This window comes from Triturus cristatus, chromosome 1_2 (assembly GCF_964204655.1).
Source record: "Triturus cristatus chromosome 1_2, aTriCri1.1, whole genome shotgun sequence".
NCBI classification, from domain to species: Eukaryota; Metazoa; Chordata; class Amphibia; order Caudata; family Salamandridae; genus Triturus; species Triturus cristatus.
In genome coordinates, this window is record NC_140580.1 from 282,520,705 (window position 1) to 282,541,951 (window position 21,247).

Genomic DNA, 21,247 nt, shown 5'->3' on the forward strand with positions numbered 1-21,247 from the left:
TTTTCCACTAGGCTGAGTAGCATTTGATCGTAGAAGGAGCTTGGGCTTTCTGTAGTATTGCTTGACATTCCTCAGAAATCGTTAGTTATCCGAATTCTGTGTGATGAGAGTGTAGCAAAGAGATTTGAGGATGAAGCACTTGAACCTGGTTCATGGACCGAAGATTTACTTCTGGCTGGAACAGAATTGGAGAAAACCTGGATAGGCGATACAGATCTGTGAACCAGTACTATCGCGCCCATGCCGGGGCGATTAGAATGACATGGCAAGGCTCTCGTTTAATCTTTTGCAGAACATTTGGAATAAGAGGAAACTGGGGGAAATGCACAGGCAAACGCTCCTTCCCAAGAGAAGTGGACAGCATTTCCTAGATAGCCTGGCTGAGGAAATCGGCTGGCGTAGAATCTGCATTTTGTGTTGAGTGACGTAGCGAACAGATCAAGGGTTGGGAACCCCCAACAGCAAAAAACCCTTTGCAGCCGTTTGTCATTTAGCTCCTACTCATGACACGGTTTCATGTCTCTGCTGAGGGAATCAGCCCAACCGTTTTGGACCCCTGGCACAACCTGTATCGATATTCCGTGGACTATCAGCCATTCCCAGATCTGCTGAGCCGGGGTTGAGAGGGCCTGGGCTCTTGCCCTACCTTGCTTCAGCAGATAGAACATGGTGGTGGTGTTGTCCGTGCGAATCAGGATCGATGACTTCCTGATTCTTGGCAGGAATGCTTGGAGGCCCAGAAAAACCACTTTCAGTTCCAAGAGGTTTATGTGACATTGTTATTCCTGAGCCGACCACCTTCAGTGGATCTGCAAGTCTTGCAGGTGGGCACACCACCCGTCCATGGCAGCGTCCAACGTCATAACCAAATTTGGCTTTTCGTGAGGAAAGAGACCTTGAGAGAGATTGTCTCCGACTGTCCACCAAGGCATTGCTGAAACCATCACCAGAGTGACTGAATTGATGTCCTCGAATGAGCCTCGAGATTCAATCCATTGAGCGTTGAGCTCCTCTTGGAGACATCTCATCCTTAGACGACAGTGCGGAATCAGTGGGATACAGGATGACATCATCTCTAACATTGACTTGTATGTCCTTACTGAAAAGAACTTTTTTGCGGACAGACCCTGCACTGTCTTTTGCAGTCGTAAAATTCTTTCTTTTGTGGGAAACGCCTTCGTGGGCATAGTGTCCAGAGTTGCTCCTAAAAATACTATCAAACTGGAGCGAGCCAAAAAGGACTTTTCCCGCTTGATTCTGAGCCCCAGGCAATGAAATAACTGAACACAGGCATCTGACGATCTTCTGGCAGCCTGGAGCGATGGGTGACTAACCAGTCGTCCAGATAAGGGAATACCTGGTGACCAGCTCGCTGTGTGGAAGCCGCCACTGGAGCCAAGCACTTGGTGAAGACTCTTGGAGCCGACTTTAACCCGAAGGGCAGTATTCTGAATTGATAATGGTATCCTGCCACTTCGAACCTGAGAAAACTAGGATGTTTTGGGTGAATGGGAACATGAAAATATGCGTCCAGAAGATCCAGAGAGGACATATAGTCCCCCCTTTTCAAGGAGAAGCAGAATTTCCTGGAGCGACGACATTCTGAAGGGTTGAGAATTGATCAACTTGTTCAATGACCTAAAATCAATTATCTGCCTCCATTTTCCCGTCTTTTTCTTTATCAAGAAGAAGTGAGACTAAAACCCCAGATCGCGCTGATCAGGTGGCACCTCTTTGATTGCCTGTTTGGCGAGGAGCAATCAGATTTCCTTCTTGGGAATTTGGAGACGATAGGAGTTTCTTCACGGAGGCAAATTCGGGGCTGTTGAACAAATTATAGGGTGTGACCATTGCGAAATACGTCTAACACCCATTTGTCGGAAGATATATGCTTCCATTGACTGAAGAATTTGGAGCAAGTGGAGCCGAATTGCCGTGGGACTACGGTAGCAGGTCCTGTGGACCCTCATGGTCTCTTGCTAGAGTTGTGAGCCCTTCCTCCTGATGGTGCGTGTCGCCGTGCTGCTGTGCTAGAACAAATGCAAAAAGAACAATTGATGGACAGAATGCAGGACAATGTTAAACATTCACCCCAGTACAGAGATCTGGGCATAAATCCATCTTTTTTTGCTTACCATGCCATTCCATTTTGGACCCAGTCATATGCAAATCAGCCTTGACACTGTGCCCAATGGGAACAGTCCAGCCCAAACTGCCAAGCCAGGTCCTCCCTGGACTGGAAACAAGCATCCTAGGACTGGTTTAGGGCTTTCAGACCTCATCAGCCAGGATAGCTTGACTCCAGTGGCATGGAGAGCACAGGACCCACGTCTGGGCATACCTGTCCCACTCGGGGTGATGAATGCAAAAACAACAGTTGATGGACAGAATGCAGAACAATGTCAAATATACACCCTAGTACAGAGATCTGGGTCTAAATCCATCGTATCCTGGCTGATGAGGGGTGAAACCCCGAAACCGTTCCTAGGATGCTTGTTTACAGTCCAGGGAGGACCTGGCTTGGCAGTTCGGGCTGGACTGTTCCCATGGGGCACAGGGTCAAGACTGATTTGCATATGGCCAGGTCTAAACTGGGGTAGCATGGTGAGCAAAAGAATGATGGATTTAACCCAGATCTCTTGACTGGGGGTGAATGTTTTGATTTGTTCTGCATTCCGTCCATCAATTGTGTGTCTTTTGCTGTTCTAGAACAGGCAAGTGTTGAGGTTTGCCAATAGGGCAAACCCGAGTATTGGACACGAAAGCCCTGTTAATAATACGACTGGAAACGCTGCTGAAGCTGGGGACGAGAGAGAGATATTAACCTCTGAAGAAAGCAAACATTTTCTGCTGCAGATTAGCTAAAGACTTAGCCGTGTCAGCATCCGATTTGATAGACTGCAGCGCTTCAGCCACATGTTTCCCAAACAGAAAATTGCCGTCGAATGACATATCTAAAACTTTGACCTGGACCTCGGGATGAAACATCGTAGCTTTTAGCCACCCTTGCCGTCTCAATACCGCTGCTCCAGCCATCTGTCTGAAGGCCTTTGAAGAAAAGTCCAAAGCCACATCAATCATTTCGGAAGAGGCTCTCCCTCCTTCCAACAGAACCTCCTTTGCTCTTTCTTCTTACTCTCAGGAAGGAACTCCAGCAAGGCTGAGATGTCGGACCACATCTGGTAGTCGTACCTTTCGAGGATAGCCATGACATTGAAGTCTCTGATGGCAGTGGCTGCCAAAGTGGAGAACCTTTTGCCGATGTTGTCCAATCGACCCCCTTACTTGTCAGGCGGAGCTGTACAAGGAGAGGAAGGGCTCTTCGACCTCCTTTGAGCCGCCAGCATGAATGAATCAGGCCGGGGGTGTCCAATCAGGCACGTGGGAGAGTCCTCGGGCGCCTTGTACTTTTTGTCTAACTTCTGCACTACTGCAGGAATAGAAGCTGGCATCTTCATCAATTTCAGGCCTTTTTGCCATAAGAAGTCTAGAATGGGAATGGACTGAGAGAAGCGCTGCATAGTAGGCTTAAATCGTATAAAAAGCACTCCATCCGCTTGACAGGCATAGGAAAGTCAAAGTGCCTAGAAGCGCCATATAGGAGATCGTGGAACCTGCCGATATCTGCAGGCGGAGAGTCGGAGTAGGAGAAGGTGGAGTAGGAGTCACATAGTTGTCCCACTCATCATGGACAACCTGGTTGAACAGCAGCTCCCCCTCCTTTAGCTGCTAGTCATAGTCATCCTGACTTTGCACAGGAACTTCCACAGGAGGCAGAATTGTCTTGCTCTTTTGCAACGGAGGTACAGCCAGCGATACAGGAGTGGGAGCCTCCTGAACGGGAGGTGGCTGTGGAGCAGAATTCGCTTCAGGAAATCTATTATATTAGTCATTCAGCATTAACCAAAGATAAGTTACCAATGACAAAGGGATATTTATGGAGGGTTCTTGAGCTTGATCTTCCTGTTCCGCTTAGGGATAGTGTTCCTAAAATGATTCCAGGCGTTGAGAACTGGAACGCTAACTATCCGAGAAAGAACAGTGCCCTTCTAAATAGGTAGATGGATTATCCATTACTTCTTCTTCATCCGAGTCCTGGCACTTATCTCAGAGCCTGCGAAGGACTGTAATCAGGACCAAAAGGCTGTTCAGACTCCTAAAATTCCAGAAGACGAGTAGGTGTTAAAGGAGAAACTTTTGAAAAATCTTGCAGAAGAGAAGGCGTCAGTTTTAAAAGTAGACTGACTCTTTCCCTCGTTGATGGCACAACAGACTGCTGCGGTTGAAATGTCTATGGTGAACGAACTTGCTGAAGCGTTGACAGTGAAACTCTCACCGACGGAGTTGGCCTAACCGCAGCAGACGACGGTGACACCACCACTGCCGACGTTGACGCGGCAGCCGCTGCTGTCTTGACCGGCGGCGTAGGAGGCGTCGCTAACAAAACCGTTGACGGAGCAGCCGCTGAAGTGGAGCCAGAGGTCGTAGAAGGAGATTTCTTCGCCGACTAGCGTTTTCTGTCAGCTGAATAATCTCTGGAAGGAGTAAGAGTCATCAACAGAGGAGCAGAACCCGACCTCTGGTGAGAAGAAGAAAAGGAACCGGGATGGTCTTGCTTCACTCTTTTCCGCTCAAGCCTCTCCTTACTCTGAGATCTGGACTTTTTTAGGGTACTTAAGCAATGAGGAATGGGGCTTCTCCTCCTTACAGTCCTTGAGAGTTTTTGAAGAGAAAGTAGGACAATACTTGCATTCTCTGGGCTTGTGTTCTGGATATAGACAGTAAAGACAATCCTTATGTGGGTCCTCAGAATAAAGTCTGGACTTTCCACAAGTCTTACAGGGCCTAAACAACCCTTTTTAGACTCAGACATTATGAAGAAAATAGGTACTCACACTCCTGACCAGTACCTCAGAGGAAATATGAAGTGTAGAGATGAACAGCTGGCTGGAGTTCAAAAGGGCAACAGCCGCAACACTGACTGAGACTCCCTAACACACGCCGTGCGGTAAAGAAATCTGAGGTATGATGGTCCTGCAGGAGAAGGAGACTCTATGGTCTGTGCTCCGATTGGCTAGAGTTTGGATGCTTAATAACAATGGTAATAGTTTGCTAAAAGCTAGTGAATTCTTATGGGCATTTGAATGTTGACGTTTTATACTGCTATTTTACTGTTACCGTGTCAGTTTCTGATTTGATTGAGTGGCAGCGCTTCATCCACATGTTTACCAAACAGAAACTTGCCGTTGAATGGCATATCTAAAACTTTGACCTGAACCTCAGGACGAAACATCGTGGCTTTTAGCCACCCTTGCCGTCTCAATACAGCCAACCCCAAGCTGCGCACGGCCTAAGTAGTCGTAGGCTGTTAGCGATAGGGCCTGGCCCTGGGGACCCCATCCCCCAGGGCCATTTCCTTTAACCAAATCTGTTATTAGCCTCTGGGCCCCATCCCTGGGTGCCACATATTTGAATAACGGCGAGGGTGGCATGCATGGCACCCCTCCCCGTGAAGATTATGGCCCCAGTAACAATCTAAAAGGGGAAAAGGGGCACATGGCTCTATTCCCCAGGCCAATTTTGGCCCCAGGGACCACATCCCTTCCTGGGACCTGGCACCCATTTAAAAGGTGGAGGGGTGGTGGCGGGGGGGTGGGGGGGGGGGGGGGGGGGGGTCAAGCGATTCCCCTTCCCCAGGCTGATTTCGGCCCTGTGAACTTCATCCCTCGGGCCTGGTGAAGTTTGGAAGGGGAGCACACGGCCCCCCTCCTCGGGTCGATTTAAAGCACAGGGATCTCATCCCCTGGGGCCAAGCACTATACTTAAAGGGCAGTTATTTAAATGATGAGGGGGTCTAAGTAGCCCCCCTTCTTGGACCTTGTTAGGCCCTGGGGATCCCATTCCCTAGGGTCATTTCTTGAACTAAAGGGGAGGGGGGGGGGGGCATGTGGCTCCCCTCCACGAGCCTCGCTCACCTCCACGACCTGTGTAAGACCCTGGGGACCCAATCCCCAGGGCCGCAGATAAATCTATAAAAGGGGAGGGGGCCATACTATTTTTTTTTTTTAAAGGGGGGAGGGGGGGGGGGGGGGGGGGAGATGGTGGGCCACTGCCCTGCCTGAACCGTTATTGGCCCCAGGGACCCCTTTCCCCGGGGCCCGGTGTGATATCCAGGGCGAGGGGGCACACGTGCCCCTCCCGGGCCAATTTCAGCCTCAGGGACCCCATCCAACCCGGTTTCCCAATCCTACCGTAGGCAGCCAGCCCCATGCTGTGCATGGCCTCCGGTCATGCATGGCAGATGATTGTCACAGCATGGGGCTGGCTGGCTGCAGATGTCGTGCAGTGATTCCTCCTGAGCCGGGTCGGCCCCTAAAGCATGCATTGGCCTCCTAATTAATGAGGGGATCACAGCCCTGTGCGATTCAGACACTATTGCTTTGACCGGAGAAGTACCTCTGCTGGACTTTGTCTGACAGGGAGAGGGTCTGCGGACGATGGGCTGTAAGTTGGGGATCCATTGGCGGGAGTGGGCCGGGAGCTCCCGTTGGGGTCCACAGGCAAGGGTGATACTTCAACGGTTTTGAGGTATTGGGTGGAGGGGTTGTTGTTTTTGTTCTCTGGTCGCACGATTCTCAACTAGTACTATATCACCATGTGCACACCAGACACAATTCTATGCACCGGTAAATATCACTAGGGCCTCCCATGGCAGCCCCATCGGGTAGACAACGGGTTCCCTCTGGTACCCTTCGGATAGTAATCTGGAACGTCAGGGGGGCGTTGGATAAGATCAAACGAGGGGTTATACTTCAGCAGGCCAAAAGGGCTCAAGCTGACATTCTTATGTTGCAAGAGACACACCTTATGGGGACAAAGGCATTGTGCTTTCAACGCTATGGATACATCTAGGTGTTGCACTCCGGGTTTATAAGGGGGTCCCGGGGGGTGGCAATATTGATCCACCGCTGGGTTCCCTACAGGCATGTTAAAACGTGGGCTGACACCCAGGGGGTATTTGTTCCTTCATGGCACTGTTTGTGAGGAGCATATATGGTACTGGGATGGGTCTATGCCCCACCCCCCACCACTCTCCTGGGGCTTCTTAGAGAGACTCATGACTTTGTGGGCGGAGATGCTGGATGGCTTATCTGTGGTCGGGGGGACTGGAATGATGTGATCAAAGTGGCCATGAAGGCTTTAATTGCAGGTACTCTAAAGAGTGAGAGATGTTTGCCTGTTTTGTAGGTAAGCTGCTATGGCTGTGAGGTGTAGTCGAATGGACGTATAGGCTATATTGCACCTTTGTAGGTCGAATTAAGTAGCCTATGATGTGTTGAAGGGACACATCTAGGGGATTGATGGTGTTGTTATGACAATAGACAACAAAACGTTTCCACTTGGCGGCGTAGCACGCTCTAGTAGTAGGGCGCCTAGCTTCTTAGATGACGTTCATACAGTCTGGGGGAAGATTTAGGTACCCGAATTCTAGGATTCAGGAGCCAGATCGCAAGGTTGAGCTGAGCTGGGTCCGGGTGTCTGATCTCTCCATGGTTCTGGGTTAAAAGGTGTGGAGAGAGGCGTAGTTTTTGATGCAGTACTACCGATAGTTCCAGCAGTGTGGTGTACCGCGGTTGTCTGGCCCAAGTTGGCGCTACTAATATTAGTGTGAGGGAGTGCTGTTGTAGTTTGCGCACCACTAGTGGAATGAGTGGGAGAGGCGGAAAAGCATACGCAAAGCTGCCTGACCAGTTCATCCATATCGCATTGCCTTTCGACAATGGGTGTGGGTATCTGGCGGCGAAGCTTGGGCATTTTTTGTTTTCGTAGGTGACGAAGAGGTCTATCTGTGGATGCCCCCACATTTGAAAGTATGGGTGAAGAACTTGCGGGTGAAGTTCCCACTCGTGGAGTTGTTGTGTTTGTCTACTGAGTAGGTCTGCTATAGTGTTTTGTACTCCTGGGACATGTTGGGCTAGGAGAAAGATTTTCTGGGGTATGGCCCATCTCCATATGCTCTGTGCTAATTGAGAGAGCTGTGGAGAGTGTGTGTCGCCTTGTTTTTGAATATAATACATGGCTGTCATGGTGTCTGTGCGGAGTAGGACTGCTTTGCCCGAAATTTGTGTTTGAAAGGATTTTAGAGCTAGAAAGATTGCTAGTAACTCCAGATGGTTGATATGGAGTAGCTTCTGTTGAGGTGTCCATTTGCCTTGCATGGTGAGATGTAATAGATGAGCTCCCCAGCCGGAAAGCGATGCGTCTGTTAGTACTATCTTGGGAACCGGGTCCAGGAACGGTCGGCCTTGGGAAAGGTTTGTGGTGGTCCACCACTGCAGAGAGCGATGGGTACGACCGTCTACCAACACCAGATCTGTTAATCGACCCTGGGCCTGGTTCCATTGGTGCGCTAAGCACTCTTGGAGAGGACGCATCTGGAGTCTTGCGTGAGGTACTATGAAGATGCAAGAGGCCATCATCCCTATTAGTTGCACGAACACCCGAGCTGGAAGGGAGTGTTGTGCTATGAATTTTGCGCGTAGAGCCTGAATGCTTGCAATTCTGGCAGGATTGGGGTAGGCGAGCGCTTTTGAGGTGTCTATAGTGGCACCTAGGTATTGTTTTATGTGGGATGGTTGGAGATGGGACTTTTCGTGGTTTACCGTGAAGCCCAGCTGGTGAAGTAGCTGGATCGTGGTGTGGGTGTGTGTGTTGTACACACTGATTGTATGAACTGGCTTTTATCAACCAGTCGTCTAGGTATGGGAAGACATGAATGTGTTGTCTTCGCAGATGTGCTGCCACCACTGCTAGGCACTTGGTGAATACTCGTGGTGCGGTTGTGACTCCGAACGGGAGCACTTTGAATTGGTAGTGTTGGCCGTCCACTACAAATCTGAGGTACTTCCTGTGAGAATTGTGCACTGGAATGTGGAAGTAAGCGTCTTTTAGGTCCAAAGTGGTGAGGAAGTCGTTTTGGGAAAGTAGTGGAAGTACCTGCTGAAGCGTCACCATATGAAAGTGGTCTGAGTGTATGTATTTGTTTAGGGGCCGAAGGTCTAGGATGGGCCGTAGAGTCTCGTCCCTTTTTGGTATGAGAAAATATAGGGAGTAGACCCCCTATATTTTGTTGGTTGGTAGGAACGTGTTCTATTGCCTTTTTGTCTAGGAGGGAGATTACCTCCTGCTTGAGTAGCCGCAGATGTTCTGGTGACATCGGGCGTTGCCTGGGTGGAATGTTTGGGGGGTTAGATGTTAGTTCTAGGCAGTAGCCTGACCAAATTATTTGTGTTACCCATTTGTCTGAGGTGATGGTAGTCCAGACCGGAAGGAAATGTTGGAGTCTGCCCCCGACCGGAGTGTGATGGTCTGGGGGAAGTGGAGGGAAGTCATTGGGTAGGCGCGGTGGAAGAGCGGGCAGTGTTTGTTTTGCCACTGCCTTTGTTATTGTTGCCCCTGTAGCAGTCTCTTTGGTAACCCCTAGTAAAGGTGGACTGAGTAGGGGATTTGTATTAAGTGGAAGCGGTGTCTGAGGAGTAGCCTCTGGATGTGCTCCGAAAGGAAGAGCGGCGAAAGGAGCGTCTGAGAGGGTGAGATTGTAAGGCTCCCATGGATTTTGCCGTGTCAGTGTCCTTTTTCATTTTCTCTAGGGCGTCATCCACTTTGGGGCCAAACAGATGTTCCTGGTCAAAGGGATGGTTGAGGATGGAGGCTTGTACCTCCGGTTTAAAACCGGATATCCTTAGCCAGGCATGGCGACGGAGGAGGACACTAGTGTTGATAGCCCTAGAGGCTGTGTCTGCTGTATCTAAGGCGCAACGTATGGAGGTATTGGTAATTGTTTTGCCCTCTGAATTAGCTCATTGGCCCTAGCTTTGTATTTATCAGGGAGATGGTGCATTATGGCTTCTAGCTCGTCATAATGGGCCCTGTCATACCTCGCTAGTAGTGCTTGTGTATTGGCGATACGCCATATATTGGCTGCTTGAGATGCAGTACGCTTGCCTGATGCGTCCAAGAGTTTAGACTCTTTGTCTGGTGGTGGTGCGTCACCTGACGCCTGGGAGTTGGTGGATACTACCAAGGAATCTAGTGGCGCTGGCCCTCTGATGCAGGAGGGATCTGTTGGGGCGGCTTTATATTTCTTCTCAATGCGCGGGTTAATGACCCTAGACCTCCGGCGCATGTTTTAGAACACCCTTAAACATAGGCAATATGGAGGTGGTCCTATGTGTGGTGTCAAATGTATCTAGGAGGAAATCCTCCTCCACTGGGTCGGTATGTAAATCTACCCTGTGGTAGTGTGCCGCCCTTTGCAATAAATGGTTGAAACCCAAGGAGTCTCCTGGTGGAGAAGGTCTGGAAGGGTAAAGATCGTCTTGTGGGACGTTAGGGATATTATAATCGTCCCATGGGTCTGGGGATCCTGTGGGAGTGGGGTCCCCTGTAGGTATATCTTGGGGTACATCCCCTATGTCGTCGTATGGATCCCCTTGATCATCATCATCATCCGGGGATGGGGTGGGGGAATGATGAGGTGGCGGTGGAGGAGGTGGGGGTGGTGGTAGTGGCGGTGGGGAAGGTAGTCTGAAAGGGGAGTGGTTCCTTTTTGGAGGTGGAGGCGGAGAAAGTTTGTCTAACTGACTCTTTTTGATAGAGAGCATCAAATGTCCAGTTTTGGGATCCTTAGTTAATGTTTTTTGTAAGGGATCCGGTGTGAATAGTTCTGGAGAGGTTGGTTGGTCCGTCGGCGTCGGGCCGTTGGTTTCTTAGGCTTGTCGGTGCTGGTTCGTTGTTTGGAACCATGCTTGGAAAGCTCCGATTGTTTAGGAGGTGCCGAGATGGATTTCGGCTTCGAAGTGTCGGTGCCGGTGGTCTTGTGGGCTTTTGTCGGTACCGAAGATGAGGTCGGTGCCGAGGAGCTGGGTCTCGACCCAGAGTGTTTCGGTGTGGGGCTCGGTGTCGAGATGGAGGCCGGTTTCTTTTTCAGTGCCGAAGAGTGTTTATCGGCTCCGATGGTGGGCTGGCTCGAGCCCGAGCCGCCTGAAGGCTTAATTGGCTTCTTTACTGGTCCCGAAGGTGCGGTGTGGGAAGCAGTGTCTTTGGTCTTGCTTAGGCCCGAAGGCGTGACCGAAGCCTTTTTCGGTGCCGGTGAGGGTGTGGGGGGGGGGGGGGGGGGGGGGGTAGAGTAGTACTCACGACCCTCTGTGCCGGAGTGATGTCCTCCACATCTGAATCGTCTGCTCCGGATGCGCTGACGAGTCCCTCGTCCGTGTGTTGTTCTGGAGCGTCGACGCCTTCCCTGAAGATGTCGTCCGGGATCGCCGTCGAAGAGTGTGCCATGGTTCTTCTGGCTCTTCGGTCCCGAATCGTTTTCTTGGACCGGAAGGATTTACACGCCGGACAGTCTCGAGCCTCGTGTTCAGGGGAGAGGCAGAGGTTGCACACCTCGTGGAGATCTGTGTGGGGAAATTTGGACCCACATCGAGGACACTTTTTAAATGGAGTCCTTTCCATTAGCCAGGACCGGAGCTTGGGTAGGCCCGAAGGCCGCCGCCGACTACTGGAACCGAAGGTCTTGCCGATGAGAGGCGCGTCGAGTGGGGAGATCGCGATCGAAAACAATACCGCGAATTGGGGTGAGGATTGCGCGTTGATAGTCGAACTGGAAGCTGTTCGGAACCGGAGCGCGAAGATTACATCCGAGCCCGATGGCGGAAAAAAACAATCTGAGGATGGAGCCGAAGCCCATGCGCAATACGATCCAAGGGAGGAGTCACCGACCTCGTGACTTGCAAAGACTTTCAAAGAGGAAAAACAAACTGCAAACATCCGGGCCCAACACCAGATGGCGATCTATGCACAAGTGTGTAATCTGCAGCTCATATGACTCGAACATAGGATACATATAGAGAGTGCTATCGATAGCTACTTGACACTTAACCTGAGATCGGTGGAGGGGACTGAACCCCTGTGGGAAGCAATGAAGCCCACCACAAGTGATGTTGACATTTCCTTCTGCGCAGCAGCTCACAGCGCGAGCAAAGAGTCCCTTCTAAAATCGGAGGACAATATTATCGAACTGGAAAGTCGCAGTAGGGGTGATCAGGTCCATCAATAATTGTTGCTAGCACAACAGGTGTATGCAGACCTTTTGTTAGATGAGGCCCGCCTGGCTTGACTGGCGACCCATAGTAGGGTTTACCAGTGGGGAGACAAGTCCAGTAAGTTGCTCCACAAGCTGTGTCAGGGGATACTATACCCCCAGGCCCTCCCTGGTATCGCCGGCCCAGATGGGGAGTCCCTCACGGATCCCTCTGACATTGCTGAAAGTTTTGCCACATACTATGCAGAGTTACACGCCCCAAGTGAGTGTTTACATGAGGACATGATAGGCCGCTTTCTTGATGATATGCCGCCTAAGGCTTTATCTAGTAAGGCATGCGCGGACCTGGACCTCCCACTCACGAGCTGGGTGCCACCCTGGGGGACCCGAGCTCTGGAAAGGCCCCAGGTCCGAATGGTTTTCCATGTGAATATGTTAAAAAGTACTTTTCACAGCTAGGGCTCCATTTTCTTAGAGCGGTAGAGGAGGCCAGAGAGCGGGGTTGTCTTCCTTGCGGCTGGAGACACGCGGAGGTGGTGGTGTTCCACAAGCCAGGCCGACCCCCTGACCAGCACGCTTCATATCCCCGCATCTATCTACTGAATGTGGAGGCAAAAATCCTGGGCAAGGCCTTGGCCAATCGCCTTCGGTCCCGTATAACTACCTTAGTACATCCCAATCATGCTGGTTTTATGGCCCAGAGAGCGACACAGCACATGTTGTTATTGGGAACATTCTGGGGTTGGGTGAACAAGCAGCGTTGTTACTGGTAGACATAGACAGGGCATTTGATTCTCTCAGTTGGGTATACTTATTCACGCTCCTACGCCAGCTGAACATTGGACCACGATTCTTGTCCTACCTGACATTGCTTTACACTGACCTCACTGCATCGGTGCATGTAGCTGGTTCCACTTCCGCAATATTCTCCATTGAGCGGGGCACCAGGCAGGGCTGCCCTTTGTCACCATACCTCTTTGCATTGGCTATGGAACCCCTAGCTGCTTGGCTGCAAATTGATGCACAAGTGACGGGTTTTGAGTGGGTGCACACTGTCGGATCGTATTGCACTGCATGCTGACGACGTGCTATTCTTTCTCACTAATGTGAATAAGACGGGACCGAGGTTGCTTCGCATCATGCACATCTTTGGGGAGTGGTCGGGATTGTATATGACCCCCGAAAGTCCACTTTGTGGGTTATTGGCGATGCTGTGGGTCTGGGCTCCTGGGCCTCGTCAGTTCGGGTGGCTACAGGGGCAGAAAATTTGGCTCCAGTTTGGGAACGTGTACGGGATGACCTTAAGACCTGGTCCCAGATACCCTTGTCCATCTACGGTAGATTGGCCATCTTCAAGATGGTCTCCCTCCCCAGTTTACTATATCACTTGCAAAATCACCCCTATCCGATTCCTTCCAGATGGTTCCGGCATGTCAATGCGGCCTTGGTACAGTTTCTGTGGGCCGGGGGTGTGGCCAGAGTAGCGTTACGGACGTGTTTCCAATCTACGTACTGCAGGGGGCTGGCGACCTCCGACATCCTGTCGTACTATATGGTCTTGCTTCTGCAGGTCTTAAATGAATGGTGGTACGGGGAAAGGGACGACGGGGCTAGGGCCATGCCGGCCTATGCAGTTGAACGTAGTGTTTGGGAGATTCCACTTTGCATACTATACCATACTTTGCACCGCTGCGCAACTCTGCAGCCAGTTACGAGGGTCATTTTTCAAATTTGGAGGCAGGCCCTTCGGAAGATGGGGTGGTGGAATAGGCTGACGAGGGAGACTCCCCTTTGGAACAATGGGCAGTTGCCACGGTTGGCTACTCTATCTGGGTTCCGGGGTTGGGACAACATTGGTATCTCTACCCTGGGGGATGTAATGCAGGGACCGGTCCTGAAGTCCTTTCAGGATCTACAGAAGGACTTTCAAATGCTGAAAACACAATTTTATAGATATCTTCAGTTCCGGCATGCTATCTGCCCTAGTCTGGAGGGGTTAAAGTCGCTTGCTGAGTTTAGCCCAATTGAGGCGACGGTGTTTATGGGAGATCTCCAAGACCATAAGATTTCTAAAATCTACCACTCCTTGGTTACCCATAGCTCCTCCACACTACAGAAGCTCAGAGAAGCCTGGGAGGGCGATGTTGGCCCGCTGGAGGGGGAGGAGTGGACGGAGGCACTAGCCTCCCCGCGGGGAGCTGCAATAGCAGTATGCTTCCGTCTTATCCAGTTCAAGTACCTTCATAGGGTATATTTCACTAGGGTTAGATTGTGGAGGGCAGGATTGGTGGCCTTCCCTATATGTCTCAGGTGCGAGAGGGAAGAGGGCTCCCTGATGCATATTGTCTGGCACTGCTCTGAAACGATTTTGGAGGGGAGTTATGACCTGCCTCTCGGAGGTATTGGGCTAGGATCTTACACGCTCGCCGAAGTTGGTATTCTTACATATTATGGAAGGGGTGGGGGCAACATATACAAACGTCATCTTATGCTACTGGGGTGCACTCTGGCCAAAAGAGATATCGCAAAGTCATAGAGGGCACCGACAGCGCCCTCAGTGACCGCATAGAAGAATGGTCTGGACTTTTGCATGGGCTTGGAGATCCCCATTTTTACAGCAAGGGGGTGCTCACACAAACATTTTAAGATTTGGAAGCATTGGGCGGACTATCAAGGCGTGCAGCTAGAACCAGTCTCTACGGCAGGACCCTTCGACCCAGCTTAATTTCCTTTTAGCTGGGGCAAGACGTGGTTTCATGTGTAATAGCGTGCTGCAGTAATTGATGTAGGTGCATTTTCTAACAATGTGCTTCTCCGGGGTAGGCATTAGTGCGGCGGGGGGGTGGGGGGGGGGGGGGTCGTTGTGTTATGGTTTCTTTGATGATTTGTTTAGTCTGTTGTGCTTTCCATCTTTCCTTTATTATGTTTGTGTAAAAGTCAAAGTCATGATGAGGTAAACTTACTATGCAGAAGTTTCTGGGTCACAGAGCTCTGCTTCATATGCGCTATTTGACAAATAAAATCTGTTTTAAAGAAAATAAAGGAATCTACAAGATCCAAATGCAACATTGCAACATACTGTGTCTAAAAAGCCACGATTACCTAAAGTGTCTCTTGACGGAAGTCCACTTGGCAGCTGTGCTACTCGCCATCACAGCGGTCGACTTAATTTACTATACTTTCAGGTGGAACCTCAATGAAGAAAGGTGATCATCTATAAATACATTGAATGATTCAGTTGACATTGTGTGCCGGGTGTTTGCACTGTGTGCAATCTTTCCACTACAGGTACAATCACTGCTCTGCTGCTATACCACCACTACTGTTAGAAATGTATATAGACTTGTATATGGTGCATGTGCCATCTGTCATGTTCATCTGCAGCCAAAACTCCAGCAATTTGATGCCACGTGTGACACCTTAATTCAGAGCTGGCTTTTTAGCCATTAACCTGTAACATTGTGGCACTTAAGCTTTCACTTATAACATTGTAGGTAGATGCTAAAATACCCATTGTCCAAAGTACGGCTTTCTTAAAATCCAACACTGGTACAAAATATTACACTACAAATACCAGAATGGATGTGTGTAGTTGCTTGAACTTCCCATACCTTGTAGGAGGCTAACTGAAGGCTAACTCAGTGCAAAATGTTGATGGAATAAACCCAGATCTGTGAGTGGGGGTGAATGTTTCACAATGTTTAGCATTCTGTCCATCATCTTTTCGTGTTGCACAGGGAAGGGTATGCCCAGATTGGGTCTTGTGCTAGCTACCACACCAGTTTCAAGCTAGCCTGGCTTGATACCTTGAAATGTGTCCCAGGATGCATGTTTTCCAGTCAATGGAGGACCTGGCCTGGCAGTTCAGGCTGTACTGTTTCCATGGGAAGCAGGGTCAAAGCTGATTTGCATATGGCTGGGTCCAAACTGGAATGTGATGGCAAGCAAATAACGATTTTCTATTTTTTTCTATTTTCTAGATTTGGTAAAGCGCAACAGCTACCCCAGCAATGGGGTGTCCCGGCGCTAGCAACAAGCAAACTCCTACTAAACGGGGGAGGGAAGGCCAAGAACCCTAGAAAGCGGGGAAGAGGTGGGTCTTGATAGCTTTGCGAAAGACTGGGAGACAGTCTATAGAGCGGATGCTGGGGGGGAGATCGTTCCATAGTTTAGGCCCTAGGACGCTAAAGGAACGGCCACCAATGCGACTAAGTCTGACTCTGGGAACTGTCAGAAGAAGTTGATTAGAGGAGCGAAGGTCACGGCCAGGGACAGAGTCGGGCCAGCTTTCGCAACAGAGGGGGATTTCCCTTTTTGACGATCTTGAAGATCGTGATAAGAGCTTTGAATTTCACTCTCTGTTCTACGGGCAGCCAGTGCAGTTTGCGGATGGTGGCTCTGGCTGAGCATCTACGTGGGAGACCGACCAGAGACCGATGGATTAAACCCAGATCTGTGGCGGGGGTGAAGGTTTGACAATGTTCAGCATTCTGTCCATCATCTTTTTGAGTTGTAATTCAGTGGAAATGTCATCATTAGAAATTCACTGACTCACTGTACTATTCTTGGTCTGTATCATTCTTCTCCGTGTGGCCTGACACAGGGATGTGGCGGAAATGAGCAGAAACAACAGTATTCAACAGTTCTTTCCTAAAAGTTGTGCAAGGCAAGAGCTGGGGTGGTGCTGGTGGCACAATTAACAGAAATTTGTAGAGGTGGAGAGGATGTGAAAAGGTTTGGAATATATGCTTCCAATTGGTTTTGTAGTGCCATGGTACTCTTGTTAATGATATAATGGCACCAGCTCATTGCCTTTATTCATGAATGCCATTAGCCTGCATAAATACAGGCAGCATGGTGTGTGAATGTGCATTTGTCAAACTGCTATTGCTGGCGTTTCACCTTTCATGTCCTTAGATGTACTATTTTGTGTTCCCTTCATTCACATCTGTGAATGTTCTTTGTGCTTGTGAATTTCACAATGTCTAGTCAAAACACAAAATTAAGCCAGTGAAGGGAGCAAACAAGAGACATTCAAACAGACCTCTTAAAAATAAATTCTACAACAAAATGAATATATTTCAGAGAGACCATGTCACTCTTTCGAACTAGGAAAGTTCATACTGTCAAATCTTCAATTCCAAGATTTGTGATTTCACATTGCATTGTCTTAGTTTAAAAATGTGGAGATTGCTGCTACATTGGAGAGACAACAATGAGTTGCATAGTTTTAGCAGGTCTACTCAGATAAAATGTCCATTGCTACAACATACCAATGATGAGAATGTTGGTCAATAAGAATAATTACTCATCCTGGTACTAAGTGTCAGAATCACTCTCACAACTGGTCACACAAAATCGATATGGGACAGGATACTTGGTGTTTTGGAGTGATGGTTGCTACTGAGGTAGCAGAGGTGAACTAGCAGGCACAGATTATGCTGGGGAGCGAAGGACTGGCATCGGTGGGAAAGGTTGAGGGTTTGCATCAGTGCCCATGGCAAGCTTGATATGTTACTAACCTATTCTGTGCATTACTTGGGCTGGTGAAAAAAGATCTTAACAGGTAAAAGCTAAAATTACTGCAATTGTCAATGTTGTTTAAAGCATAATGCTCAGTAACTGATCCTACGACTGGCATAACCTAAGAACTTACAGCAGAAACAGTGAATTTGTTCATATTCAATCACTCAATCCTTTTACGGAATTCCATTTTCAAAAATTTACAATCAAGAGCAGGAGTGTAAATTTAAAACATAAATGAAATCAGCCCAGAAAAAAGCTTTAGCAATAATCTAAAATACTGTAAAAAGAAACATGTTATTTAAAGAAGAGCTTTCAGAACTGTATTTAAATAAACAGTCACATACCTCGCCTTGTGTTAATAGGCCCACCTCGCATTGCCAATACCAACTTCAAAGTGCATCCTTCTGCAATGCTAAAATGTAAAAAAAATTAAAAATAAAATGAGCTTTAGATTTTAAATAAGAGAATCTTAAATGCACAAGCTGTAATCACCCATCATACTAAAATATACTTGCTTGAAATTTGAATGCTACGTTGGGAGTGGTATTATGACAACAACAATGTTATGTTATGTTATGTTAAAAACTATTTGTAACGCGCACTTTCACCAACGGTTTCTTGGCGCTCAATGACAAGTGACGATGAGCCAGGATGAGAGAGTTAGTCATATGCAGAGCGGAAAAGCAGAGTTTTTAAAAGTCTGCGGAAGCAGTCATACTTTGGGCAGAGACGGAGTGAAGATGGCAAAGAGTTCCAGGTGGACGGAGCCAGGACAGAAAAGGACAGGCCACCGTGCTTTTTCCTTTTATACTTAGGGGTATCAAGGAGATTAAGAGATGCGGATCGGAGAGCTCTAGAGGGGATGTGACGGGACAGGCTCGAAGAAATAAAGGCGGGGGCTGCATCCGAGAGGGCCTTAAAGGTAGAACATGCCAGTTTGAAAATGCAGCGTTTGGAAATAGGGAGCCAATGCAGACTGTGGAGGAGGGGAGTGACATGCCGATATTTGGACTGGTGGAAAATCAGGCGGGCGGCTTGATTCTGCACCAGCTGTAATCGATGAAGGTGGCAGGCAGGAATGCCCGCGTACAACATGTTGGCGTAGTCGAGCCTGGAGGTGATGAGTGCAATGACCACTAGGGTCAGGGCTTCTTTGGTGAGAAACCTACTGATCTTGCGAATCCGCCTGAGATGGAAGAAACAGGCTGAGGTGACCGAATTGATTTGCGGTTTCAACGAAAGGTCATCAGAAATGATCACCCCCAGGCTTTTGACAGAGCGCAGAGGAGTGGGTGCAGACCCTAAAGATGTAGGCCAGAAGGAGGAGTTCCATGGGTGATTGGGGCCACCTACCAAGACAAGCTCAGTTTTTGTAGGGTTCAGCTTTAAGTGGCTGTGATACATCCATTCCGCAATGGACATCATGGTGGACTGGAAATTAAAACGGGAGGAAGGGAAGGAGTCAATGGGAAAAATTAACTGAAGGTCGTCCGCATAATTAAAAATTGTGGCCGGGGAGTTGCGGAGGGAGACTAGGAGGGGTTGGAGATACAGATTAAAAAGAAGAGGGGATAATGCCGAGCCCTGAGGGACGCCGCAGGGAAGGGATGTGTAGGGTGCGGACAAAGTGGAGAGATGGACGGACTGTGATCGCTGGTGAAGGAAGGATCTGAGCCAGTCAAGGGCCACTCCCTGGATGCCGGCATTGTGGACACGGTCGATCAAGATGGTATGATCGACCGTGTCGAAAGCCGCTGAGAGATCTAGAAGAACAAGGGCCTGAGAGGTGTTATTGTCAGCGCCCTTCCTGAGAGTGTCCATGACTGCTACTATGACCGCCTCGGTGGAGTGGAGGGGTCTGAAACCCGCTTGTTGAGAGTCCAAGAAGGAAGATTCCTCTATGAAAGAGCTCAGGCAGCGGGTAACGTAGGTCTCCAGAATTTTTCCTAGGTAACAACAACAACAATCAAAGCTTTATTTCGACATAAAATATCATAAAAGCACATAAGTACATAAAACACAGTTCATAGAAATACATTTTAAAAACATGTTGTAAAAGAATCTTTTTTTCTTTATATACAATAAATATTTAAAAATGTATTAAACTTTGACAGCTTTGAGGATTAAAAGAATAATCAACTGGAACTAATTAACCTCTGCCTGATCAGCCATGCCAGCCTAAAAATGTAGCCACCCCGCAAACTATAGTAGTATTTGCATCCGTTTTAAGGATTCTCCGAGCAACAAGGTGGTCCCTTGTTCCTAACTGCAGACAAACGGACCTAAGCCATTTCATTCTGGGTTTCGCATATGCTGGACAAGCAAAGAAGAAGTGGGAGATGTTCTCAGTAGTGCCCGGGCAAGTTGGGCAATCTAAGGGAGTCTTATGTGGTGCATTCCACTTGCTGGTACGGTCACGAAGAGGAAGAGTCCCAAACCTAAACTGGATAAAAAGTGATCTATCTTTGGGCTTCGTAATGAAGTCCAAATAAGGTTCCAAATAGGGCATAAGCTTATGCTGGCGGAATGCCTCTGTCAGTCTGCCAGGGTTGGGGTCTCTTGACTCCAAAGCATCAACCTATGCCCAAAAAGCTCTTTTGGTTTCCTCCTTGGATAATGATGCCCCCAAATCCCGATTGGTTGTGAGGCCAGTTGCGACCAAGAGCTTCTTGATATTCGTAAGCCACCCGATTTTGTGGGCTCCTCGTAGATTCATGACCTCTCTTAGGCCATCAGCATAGTTAGAGAGCTCAGGGGTGCGCCACAACCGCGCCCAATATAACAGAGGACGTAGAGTGGCTAAATCTCTAATGGAGCGCCTACCAAGATCGCTCAATAACGGTTTCGTTGGGGTTCCCCTTGGGAGCGATACGAGGTTCCTAAAGAACCTGTTTTCACTGGTCACAAGGGCATCTACACAGCAAAAGCCCTATAATTCTGCACCATAGAGAGCACTACCTACCGCCTTTGCAGCGTATATATCCAGGGCTGGAGCAATGGGTTTGGTAGTAGAGGCACGTAATTCCTTTCCCAGAGCTCCAACTACCCGCCTATGGTTTAACACCATTTTATCAATGTGAGGCTGCCACTTGAGTCTGTCAGAGATTCTGATCCCCAGGTAATCGAACTCCTTGACACGCTCAAGTGGTTTCCCATCCAAAGTCAAGGTGGATCTGAAGGATCTGGTTGGGTTAAAATAGAGGAGTTTGGTTTTGGAGGTATTGATGACAAGGCCTCAGCTCGCAAAACAAAGAGAAGCGATCTAAAAGCTTCTGCAATCCTGCTGGTGTTTTTGATATTAGGAGCGTATCATCCGCGAAAAGAAGGGCGGGAACTTTGTCACCTGCCAGGGCAGGGACATCAGCTTCAAGCAGGAAAGAGACTACGCCGTTCACAAACAGTGTGAAGAGCGTGGGTGCCAGCACACAACCTTGGCGAACCCCTCTATTCACCGGGATTTTATCAGTTTTTTGTTCCTGGGACCCCCATCTGATGCGAGCAAAGTTATCTTCATGCATCCGAATAAGAAGGTTCAGGATATATGGTGGAATCCCCATCTCCTCCAAGATCAGCCACAGGCGATCACGGGGAACCAGATCAAAGGCGGTCTTAAGA

The 21,247-nt window shown here is 49.0% G+C and overlaps 1 protein-coding gene and 1 long non-coding RNA gene across 3 annotated transcripts in view; one reads left to right on the top strand and one right to left on the bottom strand.

The window, feature by feature from the left end:
* The window catches only part of ZFAND4 (zinc finger AN1-type containing 4), a 242,021-nt gene that overhangs the window by 150,600 nt on the left and 70,174 nt on the right, over nt 1–21,247 (bottom strand). For both annotated transcript variants that reach the window (XM_085603760.1, XM_085603757.1), the window contains exon 4: nt 17,977–18,044. In XM_085603760.1, the coding sequence (XP_085459886.1) occupies nt 17,977–18,044 (68 nt within the window). The remainder of the gene's footprint in view (nt 1–17,976; nt 18,045–21,247) is intronic.
* LOC146867172 (uncharacterized) overlaps nt 1–21,247 on the top strand; it is a 245,473-nt gene that overhangs the window by 110,509 nt on the left and 113,717 nt on the right. The gene's annotated exons all lie outside the window — the stretch shown is intronic.